The sequence below is a fragment of the Xylona heveae genome (genome assembly GCF_001619985.1).
Source record: "Xylona heveae TC161 unplaced genomic scaffold L228scaffold_2, whole genome shotgun sequence".
Lineage (NCBI taxonomy): Eukaryota > Fungi > Ascomycota > Xylonomycetes > Xylonales > Xylonaceae > Xylona > Xylona heveae.
In genome coordinates, this window is record NW_017264194.1 from 428114 (window position 1) to 445844 (window position 17731).

Here is a 17731-nt window from a genome sequence, read left to right on the forward strand (position 1 = left end):
GGGCAGCTTATGGGGGAGATGTAATGGAAAGGTAATATCAAGGTACTTTGCTATGTACTGTATTGTAAGATCAGAGCATGGTTGCCAGATGCAGAGAGGATGGGAGGGATCGAGGCGGGCCCACAACATGGTTCGAGCAAAACCAGTATCGGCCAACAATAATTGGGCAGAGGAGCGACACCCAATAATGTAGTGGTCCCGATGACGGTACAACAGTGTGAAATGACAAGCATCGGAGCAGGACATGGGCAATTGACCAGGTTTGGGGTGGGGACACGGTAAAACAAAGAAGGGGAGGGCAAGGTAGGTGTGTATGCTAGACCCAGAAGCATGTAGCGAACGAACATGAGATTGATTGATCAAGTAAAGCTTCCTTGTAGGTCTAGAATTAACCCCACAAAGTGGACGGCTCAGAATTAAGGTCCTATGACGAGGGGGAGAAGCAAAAGCGAGACCGCGAAAGAAGATTATTTGAGGCGTAGAGGACCAAGATGCAGAAGAGGAGAAAAGGAAGGGAATTAGTGCGCAATAGCACAGAGACGGAGTCACCAAATGGCTCCGGGATTAGTTTAGTGCCGGAGCAGAGGAGCACGAGGGGAGAAAGAGTTTGCTTAGCGGGAAATCGAGAAGAGGACTTTTGCCGAAGTTTTCGCACAAGAAAATAGGAGAGAACAAGTGCAGGGTGCATGTTGGTCCACTGCTTTGGTCAATCGTCGTGGGGTCTCTCCGTTGACTAATTATACTGTTTTGTCTCTGTAAACAGTCATGAAGCCTGTAATCTTCACACATAATTAACGCTCCGATTGATGATCGTCCTCTGGCAGAAAATGGCCCGAGGGCTAACGAAAGACTAACGTACCTTTAAAGCTTTTTCAAGTTTTTTTCGCTCGCTGCTTAAAAGGGACCCTGCGCCCGGGCCACTTGAGGGTCACCCAGGTTATCATCCTTGCCGAAGCCTCCAAGTACTTTATACCTCATTTTGTGGTTAGCTGTCGGTGGTGCATCCCGTACCGGTACATGTTCCCTGTAGGTCGCCGGGCACCTGCACGGATCCGCCCCTTTTTGCAGTTCTGCTGCCCGTCACACGAACAAAGTGAGATCTCGTTTTCGGTCCATCATCTTTCCCATATCCAGGACATGATAGAATAAACTCCCGATAGATGATGCTATATAAGACATTATTATAACCCGTACTGCACAGCGCTGAAATGACCCAAAGCAGATGCGTAGAACTACCTGGCTTCGACAAAAGGCTTGGAAGTCAAGAACACTCAGCTAGCCGGCTGTCTGCAACGGGAAGGGGCTCTGTTTCTCGTGTGCTATGGTAGCCACATGAGACGGAGGCCATGTTTTCAAATTCCGAGTTGTACTGCAACGGAAAGAGACATGCACGTTGTCGCGTGGCGGACTTAGAAGAGGAAATTTGATCGAACGTCATGTCTTCGATCGGAATGCGTTTGGTGGATAGAGGTCACACAAGTATGCGACTTCCTTTTCATCATTTCAGAGCAGATATGGTGCTGTTCCAACGAGAAAAGTACAATACAGTTCTGGAGAGCGATGAACAGCAGCAAGTTGAATCAAGCCCCGCCTAAGAGAGCTTGTGAATCAGGTATAGTTCCTACAGTGCTGGCAGAGCAGAATTAACAAACAATTCCATACCTTGATATACCTAACTTTTGCATAACTGTTGTCCAATCCTCCTCGAGCGAAACAAGCATGATCAACCAACTTTAGTTGAGGACAATTGCATGTCTACGGTGTCCGACGCCTACCATGCATCTCTTGTTGCAGCTCATGTAAAGCAGAGAACAGAAAAAGCTATGGAAGAGAAATCGGAGCCGATCTTCCCTAACCCTTCAACTAATCCAGGGGACACTCTTTGCGTACCTGGTAACAAAGCCTCGTTCTCCCATGGCTTCGGGCTCATTGTGCTAGACAAGATGCTAACCAAATATCTCAGTTGCGACCGACACTAAATCTCTCAGCTCTACAGCTTTCGTTCTCTCCCGGCCCAAAATGGCTCATCCGTGCAGAAAGGGTAATACAATGGAATGAAGATTGATCATTACGTCGTTCGATGTCGAGCCTGGGCTTTCTGGGTTCTCCCTCACTTCTATCCCTATTGCTCTCCATATCTGTGGTTGTTTCTCCGTAGCCTCTGACCTCAATGAATCGCTAATCTTGCCGTCTCGAGATTCTATGCAGCATCTCTTCACTTAATGTTGGACGTTGGACTGTGCTCTTGTCACTGACTCTTCCTCTATGGAACATGATTACTCGACCAGGACGGTGTCTTTTACTCCTGCTATACGGATGCATATGTTTTTCAAAAGCAGAAACTGCGTTAATGGTGTCAGGGCCTTGCACAGATAATGAATCACTGGTTCTGATATCTATTACTGACCAGCAGTAGAGTTGCGGCCAACACCAATTTGAACGCTCCGACGTGTTCCAACAGCCGTTACAATAGGCCGGGCCGTGCGTCTGCAGCGAGGCTTGTGCATTGAAGACAGAATTTCAGATCCCTTACTACGAATGCGAGGACCGAGAAAGGAGACTACTGCAAGGCCACAAGGTGTCCGGCGCAGATGCACACCGCTTGGCTGCGGACGTGCCCCAGGTTGGCAAAGGCTTCGGGCTAGCTAGCCCACAAAATGTCGATTCGATTAATATGGACAGTGCGAGGCGAACCATTTGGTAGGCTGGTTCCTTGCTGGGTTAGCTGGTTGGTGACGCTCTAGGGCCAGTTACGACAATTCGCGACCGTATAACTTAACGATCGCTTATAGCCAACAACCAAGATAGCCTTGTCGATCAGAATTCATGACTTCCAAAGTGTCATCACGTCTGTGCCGCATATCAGCTAATAGTAAATTACGCCAGCTTTGGAGTCTGCCGTCGCTTCATAGCTTCTGATCGAGTAGCGGAGTTTTAAATTGTCAACTTGGTGTTCCGTTCATGCGGGAGACGAGATTGACAACAACAGCTAGCCGCTTTGCGAGAACCCTAGGAAATGGCCAGCGACTTGGCCAAAATAGATGATTTCTTACACTGCCAGGATTTGCAAAATAGGGATGGTATTGCGGAGGAGGCATGAAATGCAACTCGATTGCATCTTCGGCCTCGTCCCAACACCCTGGCTGCAGCTGATTTGTTGGAGGGCACTAACGCGCTGGGGACCAAATCAATATCTCGGCGTACTCGAGACCCACGCACTCTTATATTGACCTAGGTTGGGCCTTCTTAGAACAGGCAGCACATTGAAAAAGACCAGGGTTCGCCTCACTCTTGAATAGCAACACGGACTTTGCTATGCCATGCAACTGTCTCGATTTGGTAGATCATGTACTAACTTGACTTTGGCTATGGAGAACCGTGATCTCGGGACGCACTTGGTAAGCAGAAACTGCCAGAAACAACCTCCAGTGTGAACCGCCGGAACATACTACTGCCCCAACATTCTCACCAGGTCTGTGACACGAATCGCCCCCGAGTGACATTCATTGCCTTTTGCCATTTTCAGATCCCTCGAGATCTGCCATCTGCACAGCGCTGTCGTCAGTTCCATCCGCCCGAACAAGGGCGTTTGCGAGCATCAAACAACCCGACTTCTGGTTACTCGGGTTGGGGCGTGTGCTTGGCTCATTTACTGACCCGTGGGCCAATAGTCCAGCTAAGCGGGGGTCAAAGACTTCTCTGACCAGGACCCCTGTACACAAGAAAAACCCGTGGGGGTCGCCAGAGTTGGCGGCACAAGAACCCGCTGTCCCAAGCTTGTCAATAACCATGGACCCATTATTAGGAACCAAAATACCTCAGGAACCGAAATAACCCGCATACGCGACATTTAAATCATTTCTCCAAAACTGAATCGAATCGAAATTGGAAAACTTGGTTCAAATCTCCGTTTTCTCCATCCAATGACCGACCATTCTAGGGGCAGCACGAATTTCCGGGGCCATCGCTCAACTCGTTATTCTTCTTCCTTGTCGTAGTTTTTCCAGGGAATACCCGGTTTTACCAACAGCAGAACCATGGCCAAAACTTGGCAGCCAGCAACTGCGCCAGCAAATAATACTTGCCAAGTTAAAAAGAGTGAGAGACGAACAGGCGAACTGTGCACTCAGCTACGTATTTTTTTATAGTAGACATCCCTCCCTCCAACCCCCACGGGTTCTCGTTCTTTTATTTTATTTTTTTCTCCCCGCTCATTGAGCGTTCTGTAGGACATTTTTTGTTAGAGTTTACTTCTTGGCTCTGGCTCTGGCTGGTCTCGCTTATCTTGCATGAATAGCTGGGGGACAACCGAGTTTTTTGTCTCTATTGTTTCTTTTGTTTCCTTCTTTTGGGTTCTTTTCCTCCTTTCTATCGTACGTGTGCCTCTGTCTGTTTACAGAAAAGCACAGTAAGTGATGACTTACACTAATGCTGCCGCTCTGTCATACTTGCCAGTCTGCCAGTCTCTTCTGTTTTCTAGTAACAGGAACAGGGTATTCACACCTAAACCTAACTACCCTCCCTCCCTCCCTCCCTCCCTCCCTCCATGGACCTCCCGTCATAGGTAAAGTCTCGTCCTATAAATCGTACTTGTCCGAAGGAATAATGCATATACCTCCTATAAGTTAAGTGCATAATGACAATCGGAGACTAGAGTATAGATCTAATTACTCTTGTTATGTTGTGTTTGAAACATGGATGAGGACAAGTACTCTCTTTGCACGAGCTCTGTAGATCTGTGTACTTCATCATGTTAAGAATATAGTAAAATTACCACATGATAAATAAAACTAAGTTACTAAGCCATGCAAAGAGCTAAAAATGTGATTCGTGCAATCATGTTGAAGAGCAGCAGCGAGCGAGTGAGAGTGAAAGTGAGAGTGAGAGTGAGAGTGAGAGTGAGAGTGAGAGTGAGAGTGAGCGAGGGTGAGAGGGGGGAGGGGGAGAGCAGGAAGAAGTATGTGAGCATGAGAAAACAAGAAAACAAGGGAAGATCATGTATGTCAAATGGTGAAATTAAGTAATAGTAGCAATGATACCAATAAGAATAAATAAAAGATGACGATAGCAATCGTAGTTGAAGCACCGGCAATAAGAATAAAAAAGAAAGAAAGATGACAATAAGGATATCATGACTCATGCGATATGAAAAAAAATAAAATAAAAATAACAATAAATGTTTGAAAAAAGCAAGCAGATGAGAAAATAATAAATAAATTGGATATGCATAAACCATTTAGATGTTTGAAATAATATGAGATGAAAAATAGCTTATGAAAGTTATGATCATTGGGATCAACGCAATGAACGTAGGTGGGTTAGAGGTATCGACTCAGTCTAGGCAGTCCCACTAATGGTCCTGACAAAGAAAGTTGCAAAAGGCGGGTGTGGTGTGGAGAGTGGCCGGCAACATTCTTGTCGTCTTTGAGAAAAAATCATCGCGCCTGCCATGAGTTCCTGCAGTAGTCTGTGCTCCGTTCTCCCATTTTTCTAACAAAAAGTGCTTCCCAGATATCCGCCCCAGCGCTGATATGAATAAGAACCCACTCGCGATAAAGATAACCCCGCGGTAATGCTTAGAGAGGATGAGATAGTAAACAGAAATCGTCAATTCGTCGCATTAACCTTTCCAGTGCAGCAGCTACTCCATTCAATCTCTTGGCCCTTGAAACCCGACAATGACTTCTTCGCCCTCTTCGTCGTCGTCGTCCTCGTCGTCATCATCGTCATCATCATCCTCACCGTTGGTATCTTCGCCGCTGGTACTTGCGTTGCTGTCGCCTGACGCATGAGCCAGGTCGGGGTGGGTGTTGTCATTGTCATGCTCCAAGACATCGCCAGTTTCATAAGGCGAAGGCTCCCGTTCCAAGCCCCATCTGGTCTTTTTCCGGCGAAAGTTCTTGTCTACTTTGCGTGCTTCGTCGAATTCGCGCTCGTCGTCGCCTTCGATTCCGCCTTCAGCTTCGGCATCCGCTTCGGCGTCGGCATAGACCTCGGGATCTGCTTCGGTTTCTATTTCTGACGGGCCTTCACCTCCTTCTCGGCGGGCGTTTGCTTCGGCTTCGCGCTGTTGTCGTTTGGCCAGTTGCAGAGCGAGTTGTCTACGTGCTCGTGAGGGAGGAATGTTGAGGTTTAACGAAAGATTGAGGTTCGGCGAAGGACCGAATGAGATGGAATCACTTATATTGCCGTTTCCAGAATCTGTAGCCGTCGCGTTGGCGGGCACATCCTTTTTCGTAGGCGACGAGTAAAGTGATAAGGGGATGGCCTCGGAATTCTTGTCATCGTCATCATCGTCTCGCGAGTTGGAGTTGTCCTTGTTAGAGCTGGAAGAGAATAATGAAGGTAACAGTGAAGCGTAAGTTGCTGCGGATTTGTACTTGTTTTTGGAAGCGGATGGCGTCGACTCGCTTTCATCCCTTTCAGACTTTGAGCACCACAATCGTTAGCAGGGTCTTGCTCAGTGCAGGTGCAGGTTTGATTATACGGGCCATTAAGCAAATAAAAAGGCGCGAGGGTTATTGAAGGCAAGAGAGATTTAGCCGATAAAAGGGAAGATTCGGACCAAGTACAAATGATGCAATTATACATGTAATAAACGATATCCTCGTCGAGGTTCGGAGCACACTACAAATTGATACTTGATCGGTTGAAGATAGTTGGGGGATGAGAAGGGAGGGCCTCGACAAAGGACGGCAGAGGTACACACTAGGGTTTCAATCGTGGGCGAGACGGTAGATATTCAAGCGTGAGTACAAATCAGAAGTGAGATCCGACACACGAGCAGATGCGTTGAACATGAAAAATAATGCCATGTAAATGCAGAGCAAAATCGTGCTCAAAGCAAACAAATGTGCAAAAGCAATGGTGTAAATCTTGTTAATGATGCTGATGACGCCGAGCGTGCATAGAATGTATGCTTTGCTTCCACCGCTGCCGCTGAAGCTGCTGATGGTGTTGAAGATATGATACGATGCCACGGGTATGTCTCAAGTATGTTGTACAGATGCGGCAAAAGATAAGAAAAGAAAAATCAAAAGTCCGCAACGAAAAGAAATGGTGGGACCATGAAGGGAAAAAGAAGAAGCAAGTAAACACAAGAAAGAAAAGAAGGAAAAGGGCGTAACATGATCGTGACAATCATGCATGGTCATCATCTATAACCCATATCAACATCTTCAAAGGAAAGTTCACCCACATGATCAGAGCCGGGGGCGTTGGAGCCCCTGTGCGCACCATCATCTTCTTCGCCTTCCTCCATTTCTTCGTCTTCTTCGTCACTAGAGCTGCCAAATCCGCTAAGCAATGATCCACCGCTGATGCTAAACCCGCCGCTTGTTGTACTGCCATGATTGAGCTCCATGCTGTCAAGACCATTACCACCATTCAAACCAGCATTAGCCAGGGCTGAAGAACCCCCGAATCCTGCACTGACAGCGTTCATGACTGCTTGCCGAGAACCAACAGACATGTCAGGTCGGACACCGCCCAGAATGGCATTGTCGCGCTCCCGCGTTTCCGCAAGCGTCTGTTCGACATAAGTGATCCAGTCTTGGTGCATCACTTTGTCGAGCACGGATTGTGATAGCATCTCAGGCGGATGCCTCTCGGTGAACTTGACCACCTCCTCGGCAATGAGGGTCAAATGCCCCATGTATCCCAACCGGATACTGGTCTCGGCCTGAGCCTTGTCGCTCCGCCTTTGGCCTTCGACAATCTTTTCCGTTATCCGACCAGTATCAAAGAGGTCGAATGCAAGGTTTCGATTACGACCTCTGTTCATGGGGCCGTTGAAAACTTGTTGGACAACGTCGTACACGACATTATGGAGAAAGTTGTTCCATGGGAAGCGGAAAAAGAAATCCTGTTATTGGAGATATCAACACAGGCTGCCACACAGAAAATCATCTGATATAGCATCAGGGGGAATAACTTACAATAATTGTCGGCACGACTTTGTGCTGGATGAACATCATCTTCAAATAGTCGCCCACCACTGGCGATCCATCCTCCTCAAGCTCAATATGTAATTCAGTGCTCTCCGGACCGTATCGTGCCTCTTCTCCGCTCATAGAGCCCGATCTGATGCTAGTGTCGCCTTCATGAGATGCAGCCCCAGCATAACCCTCGGCGACACCGTCGCCGCTCTCTTCCGGCGAAGCCTGCAAGTTCTCAGGCAGAGTCGCCCTGTTTGCAAACAACGGTGCAGGCCGGTCATCCGGTGCTCCCCCAATAATTTCTGGGTGTTCTTTTACCGGCGAGTTCGTCTGAACAGGTACAGGTACGGGTTTTGGTGCCGAGCCTGCTTGCTCTTCGTCCGCGGAGCCAGGGGGAGGGCTGGTCATCGTTGCGTCGTGCTGAAGGCCGAGCTCGCCTACCCGGCCAGTAATCCCAGCAGAGGTGGGAGAGAGGGGATCATGATCTGTCGGTTCAGGCGAAACTAGAGACGACAACTCGTCATCGGAGATCTTCAAACTAGCTCGGGGATTCAATCGCGGAGAGGAAAGTGGTTCGTCGACAAAGTCGTTGGCATCATCGTCATCAGTTTCGCGATCGGCAAAAGGATCATCAGAGTCCCGAGAGTCATGACCGGCCTCTGCTTTCTCATTGTCCTTGCTACCGTCCTCGTTGAGCACACCAGAGACGGCAACATCTTCAAAGCCGTCTTCTTCTCCCCCATTCTGGACCTCCAGCTTTCGGATCTCCTCTGGTGATTCAGAGCTACGTCTCGACGGAGACGCACCGTTGGCATAGCTTGCATCATGTTCAAAATCGCCTCCTGGATGATCCTCTCCAAAAAGATCTAACCTGCCGTCAGCCTTTAGCCGCTCCCGCTCAGCGTCTCTTGCCTTCATAAAGGCATCACTTCCACATTCGTTAAGTAACGCCATGTTACTACAGTGAAGGAGCTCGGCCATGAGCTCACAGGTCTTGAACCGATCAAAACCCAGCGGTTCGATCGAGCCGCCAAAAGCCACATTGAGCTGTCTCTTAGCCCCAGGCTTCGCCGGGTCGGCGCTTCCATCAGGGTTCAGGATGAGATTCATGAAATCTGGAACATGCTTGGCGAAAGCCCGCAATAGTGTCCCAAGGTAGATGGGGTCACGGCTCGACGGTATCGCATCCGGGCCCGTGCCAATCTCTGGGTCGTAATCAGAATTGTTCTTGCGAATGACTTCAATCACAATTCCAACGCCAACAGTGAGCGAGTTACCGCCAGACAGCATATCAGAGATCAATTTCGAGATGCACGGCTCCGAAACCAGCTGGCGCGTCAAGTTATTGGGTCCGATGCACGATTGTTCGTTTTGAGAAGCGTTGGCGGAAATGGTAATAACAGCCTTGATGAAGTCGCCTGCAGAGGTTTGCGTGGAGGTGGAATTCCCCGGTGCAAGACAGGACAGCAGAATAGGCACAATATCTTGCGATTGGAGCCACTTGCAAACAAAGAGTCAATACTTTTCCAGAGATGACGCTGTGACGGTTCTTAAAGGTGAGAAACTTACGTTGACAATGCCTTGGCCACCTTCAGCCTTCTCAAGGCTGATGATCTTGAGCAAGAGATCCATGATCATGGGGCAATCGACATGTTTCAGCATGTCCGGGACAACGTTATCCACGGATTTGAAGAACTCCAGCATCTCCTCCGTCTTCTTATCAAGGAGAGTCTCATTGACTTTTGTGAAATAGCCCGCTTGTAGAGGGTCTAGCGGAGCGGGACGCTTCAGATATGTCCAAAAGTCGCGCAGATGGTGTTGATATTCCATCAGCGCCTCGAGAATGGACCATGTCTCAGACGATAAGATCTCACAAGCGACGTAAGCGTACTTGAGCCGTGTCTTTTCCTGCCGATCCCGCTCTTCGTCGGTCATACGTCGACGGGAGACTTTGGCCTTCTCCTCTTTCAGGTGCCATTCTGGGTCTATAACGGGGTCCTGGTCTGTAGAATCATCAATTGCGGAGCCCTCGGTCGCATCTTCGTCGAGCTTTGGCGCGATAACATATTGTAGCAGGCGCCGAAGGATGTCTTCCTCGCGGAGATACTCAATGAGCTTGGAATTGTTCTGCTTGAGTTCCTGAATCAAATCCGACTCGTCCAGGAGCTCTTCTAGAGACACATCCGGTTTATCGAGGATGGTGTCGATGGTTGAAATATTCGCATAACCGCCGAATCGCCAGAACATGGTGGGCTAAATGGTTCGTTGGGGGGGGTTCCCGAGAAATGATGCTTGCCCTGCAGTAGAATAAAGGAAAGAATTGAAAAGAGATCTGCGTTGGGAAAACCAGCACCCAATTCGCACAAGGATGGGTATCAGGGGCTCTAACCGCCGGATGAAGTTGCGGTCAGCCCGTTTGACGGCGACTTGAATCACCGAACAGACGAAGGAAAAGGTGAGAGGAAAAGAGTCCAACCGGGGACGCAGGCCACGATGATCGAAGGCCGACCGGTCAAAGACTAACCAAGCAGGAACTATATTGGAGGAAAAAAGAAGATTTCAGTCAGCCACCTGGCATAAGATGCTTATATTGCGCTCCCTGCTGTATGACGAGGATCCTGGGAAGATTGCCCGTCATCTCTTCACGTGGAGTGACTTTGGGTGATCAGCCAGCGACCACGGCGAGCGATACTGTGACAGCGACAAAGACAAGCAGACAAAAGGGTCGCCGAAGTTGCCCACTCAATCCCAGGAAGCCTTTTGTAAAATGTGCCCAAAATAAAAAAAGAAAATCTGCCAGGGGCTCACCGTCAAGTCCAAGCTGGCCCGTAACCAGGACATGTATGTATTTCTGGGGCCTGAGGGTTCGGTCTGGAAGAGGTCGAATCAATGGGAGAGCAGGGAGGGTTGCCGTGGTAAGGTTCACGGTTGACAGTACTTGGGCCTTAGCCGGGAGCTATGTTTTGCGTGTGCGTAGTAGGAGTGAGTGGGTAGAGATGTGTGTGTGTGTGTGTGTGTGTGTGTGTGTGTGGGCGAGTAAGATTAATATCAGAACCACTTGACCCGCAGGAGTGCAAACCAATACTCCAATTAAGAAAAACCTCTTCTCAGAACCTTCATGCGTCATGAATAAGATCTGGCAGTAGATGATGATTACTCAAACCCCAAAGATTACTGTACCTGGTGCCTCTTCATCTCCTTGTCCGTATCACTGCCTCCTATCAACGCAGAATTGATGCTCTGTGCGTTCGGCTGCAGTGGGGCAAACTGACCTCAAGAGTACTCCGTAGCACTCGTCTCCTTCTAGAAAACCTCCTCCGAAGGCTCCATCATCTCTAACATTATTCTCTAGTCGATTGACAAGAACTTTACCTTCCGAAGCGTACGACACAAAATATTAAACCACCATCATTTCACATGACCCTAGACTTACATAGGCCCATTACCCCCTTTCCCCCCCCAGAGCGGTGTCATGCTTCTCTTCAGCTGCCCTGGGTAGTATGATGATATCGCCCCAGTGGCCCCCTATCTACTCCGTATTGTAAGCAGATCGCGAGCCCACCCTGAACCATGTCTGGTGACGTCTTATAGGTCATAAAAGCCGGTCATCAGCCTTTCTTGCAAAGCCTCCTCGCATAGATTCTCTCCCCAGTGACACTGTATCTAACAAACCACTATCTTTTCTTCACGCAAGGACTAACTAAACTTCTTTAAAAGTCTTGTTCTCTGGCACATATATTTCAGGGTTCGGGATCCACTCGTGCCTTTTTCATTGCCCTTTGAAGGGGGTGGGGGGACTGTCACATCACGTGCCATAAGCGTAATTACTTGGTCCGAGCGTCTTTTCCAGCTGGCTTTTCACACCAGAAATGCAGATCCAAATCTGATAAAATAATGATTCCATTTCGATAAGTCAAGACCTCGCGAGGCCAAATGTGGAGTAAACTGTACCCGTAGGTAGGCAGCTTTCAGTCGTCAGGTCGTTCGTAGTAGTAGGATGCGTAGCTTCGGGGCCAACCTGCCGCCCAGACCCATTGCTTTACCCGCCACCACCCTCACAAACAACAACAGCTCATTCAAATTTCATCCCCACACAGCTCCCTTGAGAGCATACTACGTACCTCTGTCGCAAAGCTCTCCAGTACTTTATTCCCAATAGTAGTCACATCGCATATCCAACAACCTAATCATTTCACAAACCACTACCAATCCTTCCTCCATTCGCAATCTAACAAGCCCCCGCCATGAACCGTCTCTTTGGAGCCAAGAGCACGGCACCCAAGCCGACGCTCAACAGCGCCATAACTAATGTACGTTCTTTCCCTCTCTCTTCCCTCCCCTTCCTCATACATTTTTACCTACCAATCGCACTCACCACCGTATTCTCATGTAACACCGATATATTAACAAACAAACGCTTCTAGGTGGACACCCACGTGGAATCACTCGACGTGAAGCTGGCCAAGCTGAACGCCGAGCTGACGGCCTACCAGCAACGGATGGCGAAGATGCGCGACGGGCCCGGGAAGACGGCGATCAAGCAAAAGGCGCTCAAAGTGCTACAGCGGCGCAAAATGTACGAAGGGCAGCGGGACCAGCTGCAGCAGCAGTCGTGGAACATGGAACAGGCAGGGATGATGCAAGATAATTTGAAAAACGTCATGACGACAGTGGACGCGATGAAGACGACGACCAAGGAGCTGAAGAAGCAATATGGAAAAGTGAATATCGACAAGATTGAAAAGATGCAGGATGAAATGGCGGACCTCATGGATATTGGCAATGATATTCAGGAGAGTATTTCTCGCAGTTACGACATTCCGGATGATGTGGATGAGGCTGAGCTCGATGCCGAGCTGGAAGCGCTGGGTGAAGAGGCAGAATATGAAGGGCTCGGCGCAATCGGGGCGGAAGCGGAGGGGACGCCGAGCTTCATGGTCGATGAGGTCAAGGCGCCGGAGTTTATCGATGAGCCGCCAGAGGCGAATAAGGTCAAGGAGGCTGCTGGGTAGACGTGTGGCACAAACGCGCCGGACATGATGGTCTTGTTGGTGTTTATTTTTCCTCCAATTCAGTACTACTTGCGATAGCTGGCATCTTTTTCTTTGGCAGCAGGACTGGTCAGTCGAATTTTGTTGTTTTTAATCGTTTATGGTTTTTTTTTTCTTATTTGAAGTATAACGTTTGGTATATACATTGATATCCTCAATATTTATTCCCCTTTTGCTCTTTAAAAAGAAAATATATACAATGAAGATGCAATACAATAAGGTGTGAACGCTGATGATGCGCTGATGCAGATAATGCTAGATGCTAAAGGTTTTTAGGGCGACAAGTTAATATGAAATAAGCACATATATAGTTTCTGACATGAACGGCAGGGCGTGAGGAGCGGAATATGCAGAGGAAGCTTGACGAGTTGAGATGCAAAGGAAATCAGGTAACAAAGGGAAAATGGAAAATGGAAAATGGGTATATGCAAGCAAAGAGATGGAAAAGGCGAGCGAAATGGGGAAAGGCTATGCTTTGCCCATGCCAACGAGTACAAGCAATGCAACGTTCATAACGGCAATGACCAGCCAAATGAGAAATGCAATTATAGACGTTACCCAGTTATTTTGCAGGTGGACCGTCTGGGGCTGTGATTGTTCAGATTCATCCGTATACGCCAGCGCAGGCGGGCCAGTCGCAGGAGCGTCACGCGCATTCGAAACTACCGTACTATTACCAGCACCGTCGTCTATGCCAAGGGTCTGGTGTGCTTCATTTGGAGTTTCCACGCTTGATTCGACGGGCTGGCCATGGTCCAATTCGGCCCGTTCGTTGACAGCCACGGTCATGATATGTCCGCGGCACGTGAAGTAGATGAGCGGCGCAGTGACAAAGGGCAGGATGACACTGAGAGCAACCTGGCTGCCGTTCAAGGCAGCGGTGAGTCCTCTCCTGCCCACTGCTGCGGCAATGACAATAGAAGGCAGGATGGATATTGTTCGTGTAATCAGCCGACGAAGCCAGGGTGCAATGGTCCAGTTTATAGCTCCCTCGCTGACCATCTGACCTGCAATAGTACAGACAATGCCTGCCGAAGTACCGGAGAGGAGAAGTGCCAAAGCGAAAACGGTCCCCGCCCCGGGTGACACGTTTCTAGAAAGAATATCATGAATCTCAAAGAGATCTGCCTCATCGGCATTGGGAGTAGATGACAAGGAAGCTCCCGCCACGATCAAAATCGCACTGTTGACAAAAAGTGCAAAGGAGAAGAGCGCCATGACGAGCTCTGCAACCGAGTAAGATAGACAGGACCGAATCGCAGCGAGAGACGGCCGATATTTCCGAAGTTCGCCTTCAGCTTCTGAGGTCGATGGCTGTTGCGCAGGGTCCGGAAAGTTTCCAGCGCGAATGTCAAAGTCACGTAGCCGCGATTGAACCACGCCACTGCCCAAGTATAGACTATGCGGCATCACGGTGGCACCGAGAATACCACAGCTTTGATAGAGCCTGTGCATATAAGCATTAGCAGAGTATCCCTACTGTCCAGCATGACGAGAATTTCGAGGAGGCGCAAGTTAAAAAGTGAGATTTAATACATACCCCTGGGATTCAACAATTGCTTTCGACGGGAGATAGCCCTTGAGCACCTCGCCCACAGTAACGCCCTTGATGAGTGACAATTGTATGCAGAAGCATATCACCACTCCAATGACCAATGCGCAAACGAAAAACTCAAACGCGCGCAAGCGATTCATCGTTCCCTTGGGATTATAAAAGACCAGAATAAGGAGAACGTCGACCAGTGTGAGAGCGCACCCAGCCACCAAAGGGACTTTGATCAAAATGTTCAACGCAATTGCAGATCCGATGACCTAAATTAAAAACAATCAGCCAACCAGTCCGCGTGACAGTCCCCAATCGAATGCTCATGGATCAAAGAGTATAGAACCAACCTCTGCAATATCTGTCGCGATAATGGCCGCCTCGGCAAAAACATAGAGCGTAAGGTTCATCCATTTGGGTAAATGTATTCTGCAGTTTTCGGCCAGATCCATGCCCGTGATTGTTCCCAGCTTGATGCAGAGCGATTGCAAGAAAATGGCAAAGACATTAGACATTAAGATGATGAAGAGAAGACGGAATCTGTACGAAGCACCTGCGGCTGCATCGGTCGAATAGTTTCCCGGGTCGATATATGCCACCCTATTGCAATAGACGGTCAGCAATTCAATCACAATTGAGTCAATTCCGACCTCTGATATTTCCAGTTGCCCCGCATTCTAACGTTGGACTGTCGGATACAGGGAAAAGACATACGACACCAAAAAGCCAGGACCCAGAAACTTTGCAAACTTGGCTACCGATCGCAGTGTGCGTCTGCAAGCCCCTTTGAATCCACCAGGCGCATTATTTTCTTCTTCCTCTTCCGCTCCTCCGTTTCTCCGATGATTGTCTTCCTCTGCGATTGCTGTATTCCCCCGACTATTATTTTCCCCTCCTTGCAATTGTCCGTGCCTACTACTTTGCCCCAGACACCCCTCTCGTCGATTGATTCCATTATTATTATTACCAGCCATATCCACCTCTTGTTCTTGTCCATTACAGTCTCTCGTCGACTGCTCCTGCTCCTGCGTCATAGATTGAGATTTCGTTGGGCGGACGCGAGAGACGACACGGCTCTTCCAGCCGTCCATTGTCGCAAGTATCGCCCGTATCGTCCGGATCGTCCCTCTCTTCTTCTATTATTTGGCGTGACTCCTTCTCTCACGGCCATTCGGACGTTGATACGTTGACACGTTTACAAGCGGTACCGGAGTAGAAAGATGTGTCGTGTGAAGTTTGTCGGGTATAAAGGCCCACCTGGACCCGGACCCTCTCTCTCTCTGTGTGGATTAACAGGTTTAAGGTTAGTTAAGGAGTTAGTTCCAAATCTGCGTGTTTCGACGTTCCTGTGTTCAGGTCCGAGGGGTCCCGGGTCCCCCAGCAGGCGAGAACCACGATTCAGCCGAGCCGAGGTTGCGACGGGTTCGCCGGGCAGATACGGGTAACTAAGGTATCTCTGTACTTTACTACTGTTGTACTCCGTGCACCCCGTATACTCGCACGCTTTGTCCGGAAACATGGCCTGCGAGCCGAGGAGCTCCAGTGGACATGACATGTTACCGCTCGACCGTCCCTTCCGTAGCTACACCCGAGGGCAGCAACGCAGACATTATTCATTCATTTCTTTCCACAATTCAACTACCTAGGTATCCGTGCAATTCTTCTTGAAGCAATCTAGACATTTAAAAGTACCTACATACATTCAATAAATTATACATTCATCACTACTACATACCTACCTGGTAGGTACCTACCTAATAACCACCCTCAAAATACTACCATACTCCAACAACTTCAATACCCACATCCCCCTTCCCCTACTCCCTCTAACCACAAGGGTTCTCAATCCACATCAAACTTACATTGCCCCCCTCCCCCTCTGTTATCCCTAAAATCAAGAAATTGCAATACAATGGCGAGGTTTTAAGCCAATGATAGAATGAACAGTTGTGCTTTACCCATGTAAGATAGTCAAAGTGGGGACACGAAACTTTCTGAATCGCACGAGTACGGAGTACAATTATCAACCCAAAGGACACACAACCATATATCAACAATGGAGTAAGAATATCTTTTCTTGCTAATCCAACTCACTGTAACGCGGCCCCAGCTCCGCTTCTGCTTTAAAGACTGGCCAATCCTCACTTCCTCACTCTCAAAAGCAGGGGGGCGGACAAAAAGTAGCCATCTTAAAAAAAAGCCATGTTTAAATACCACCTTGTAATATGTAACACGTAAAGAAAAGAAAAAGGAGAAAAAGTTCTTTCACAATCCACAATCCACAATCCACAATCTCCCTAATTTGCCAAAGTAGTCTCCCTCCATCATCAGAATAATAATAATAATCATGATAAAATAATGTAAGTCGTAAGGGTCGTAAGAGCTTAAAAAGAGGGGGGATGGAGAAAAACTAAATGTGTGTATCGATCGACTGAAACAACAAACGAGTGTCATAACGAAAACCCCCCGTCATGCGTCATGGCGGGGCGATGGGGAATGGTAGCAAAATAAGAAGGAGGAGGAGAAGAAGAAGAAGAAGAAGTAAATAAGTGCAACATGGCAAACCGAAGCACATGCGCTCGAATAGCAAGAAACCCTCAAAGACGAGGGAGGGGGTAAGATCTCGCAAGGACGACGCGGGATGTGACGCAAAAAGAATGTATCTGTAATCGGCAACTGTATCAAATCATCAATAGTAAAAAAGAACGCCAGTATGCGTGTGTGCAAATTCGAAAAGAATAACGAAAAAGAGCGAGAAACAGTCGGTGGCTCTCCTCAATCGCTCCAGGAGAAATAAGCAAGACCATTGCCAAATTGCCAGATTGCGTGTCAATCAAAACCTTGATTGCCTCGAGGATAAAAAGTTGCAAATAAACACCCTAGTATCGACAAATTGTTAACATCAATAACGAATAAAACAATGAACCAGGCTCTCATCAACAAAAAATCCCAAATACACCATAACACGCCTGCGAAGACGCGCATCTCTACTCCATTTGTGCAAAATGCGAACAGAACAGCCTAAAAGCCTAGCTAGACTTTGCAGTCCAATCTTTTGAAACCCCCTTTTTGTTAGTTGTTCTCTTTTTTTCTCTTTTTTATTTTTTCAAGATTCAAGAATGCATTCTCTTCCGTTTCCTTTTACCATGTCTCCGATTGTAACCATTTTCATACTCTGGACTCGTTTCTTCCGGTACGCT

At 48.3% G+C, this 17731-nt stretch overlaps 6 protein-coding genes across 6 annotated transcripts; 2 read left to right on the top strand and 4 right to left on the bottom strand.

Annotated features, from left to right (window-relative positions):
• Positions 1 to 305: 305 nt before the first annotated feature.
• Positions 306 to 701, bottom strand: L228DRAFT_243710 (hypothetical protein). The gene has a single exon (XM_018331749.1). The coding sequence runs from the start codon at positions 686 to 688 to the stop codon at positions 425 to 427; it is 264 nt and encodes an 87-aa protein (XP_018190507.1). The 5' UTR covers positions 689 to 701; the 3' UTR covers positions 306 to 424.
• Positions 702 to 4551: 3850 nt separating this feature from the next.
• Positions 4552 to 5181, bottom strand: L228DRAFT_243714 (hypothetical protein). The gene has a single exon (XM_018331750.1). It carries the CDS (start codon positions 4967 to 4969, stop codon positions 4799 to 4801), a length of 171 nt encoding a protein of 56 aa, XP_018190508.1. The 5' UTR covers positions 4970 to 5181; the 3' UTR covers positions 4552 to 4798.
• Positions 5182 to 6872: 1691 nt separating this feature from the next.
• L228DRAFT_59027 (SAPS-domain-containing protein) lies at positions 6873 to 10363 on the bottom strand. The gene is made up of 3 exons (XM_018336740.1): positions 9507 to 10363; positions 7938 to 9437; positions 6873 to 7864 (listed from the first exon to the last, which is right to left on the bottom strand). Exons 1-3 carry the CDS (start codon positions 10182 to 10184, stop codon positions 7154 to 7156), a joined length of 2889 nt encoding a protein of 962 aa, XP_018190509.1. The 5' UTR covers positions 10185 to 10363; the 3' UTR covers positions 6873 to 7153.
• Positions 10364 to 11078, top strand: L228DRAFT_59008 (hypothetical protein). The gene has a single exon (XM_018336739.1). The coding sequence runs from the start codon at positions 10544 to 10546 to the stop codon at positions 10997 to 10999; it is 456 nt and encodes a 151-aa protein (XP_018190510.1). The 5' UTR covers positions 10364 to 10543; the 3' UTR covers positions 11000 to 11078.
• A 938-nt stretch (positions 11079 to 12016) lies between these two features.
• On the top strand, positions 12017 to 13143 carry L228DRAFT_243717 (charged multivesicular body protein-like protein 5). The gene is made up of 2 exons (XM_018331751.1): positions 12017 to 12247; positions 12362 to 13143. The coding sequence occupies exons 1-2, from the start codon at positions 12182 to 12184 to the stop codon at positions 12947 to 12949; spliced, it is 654 nt and encodes a 217-aa protein (XP_018190511.1). The 5' UTR covers positions 12017 to 12181; the 3' UTR covers positions 12950 to 13143.
• Positions 13085 to 15849, bottom strand: L228DRAFT_243719 (natural resistance-associated macrophage protein). Its single transcript, XM_018331752.1, has 4 exons — positions 15246 to 15849; positions 14882 to 15131; positions 14529 to 14800; positions 13085 to 14435 (listed from the first exon to the last, which is right to left on the bottom strand). Exons 1-4 carry the CDS (start codon positions 15620 to 15622, stop codon positions 13457 to 13459), a joined length of 1878 nt encoding a protein of 625 aa, XP_018190512.1. The 5' UTR covers positions 15623 to 15849; the 3' UTR covers positions 13085 to 13456.
• Positions 15850 to 17731: the final 1882 nt, after the last annotated feature.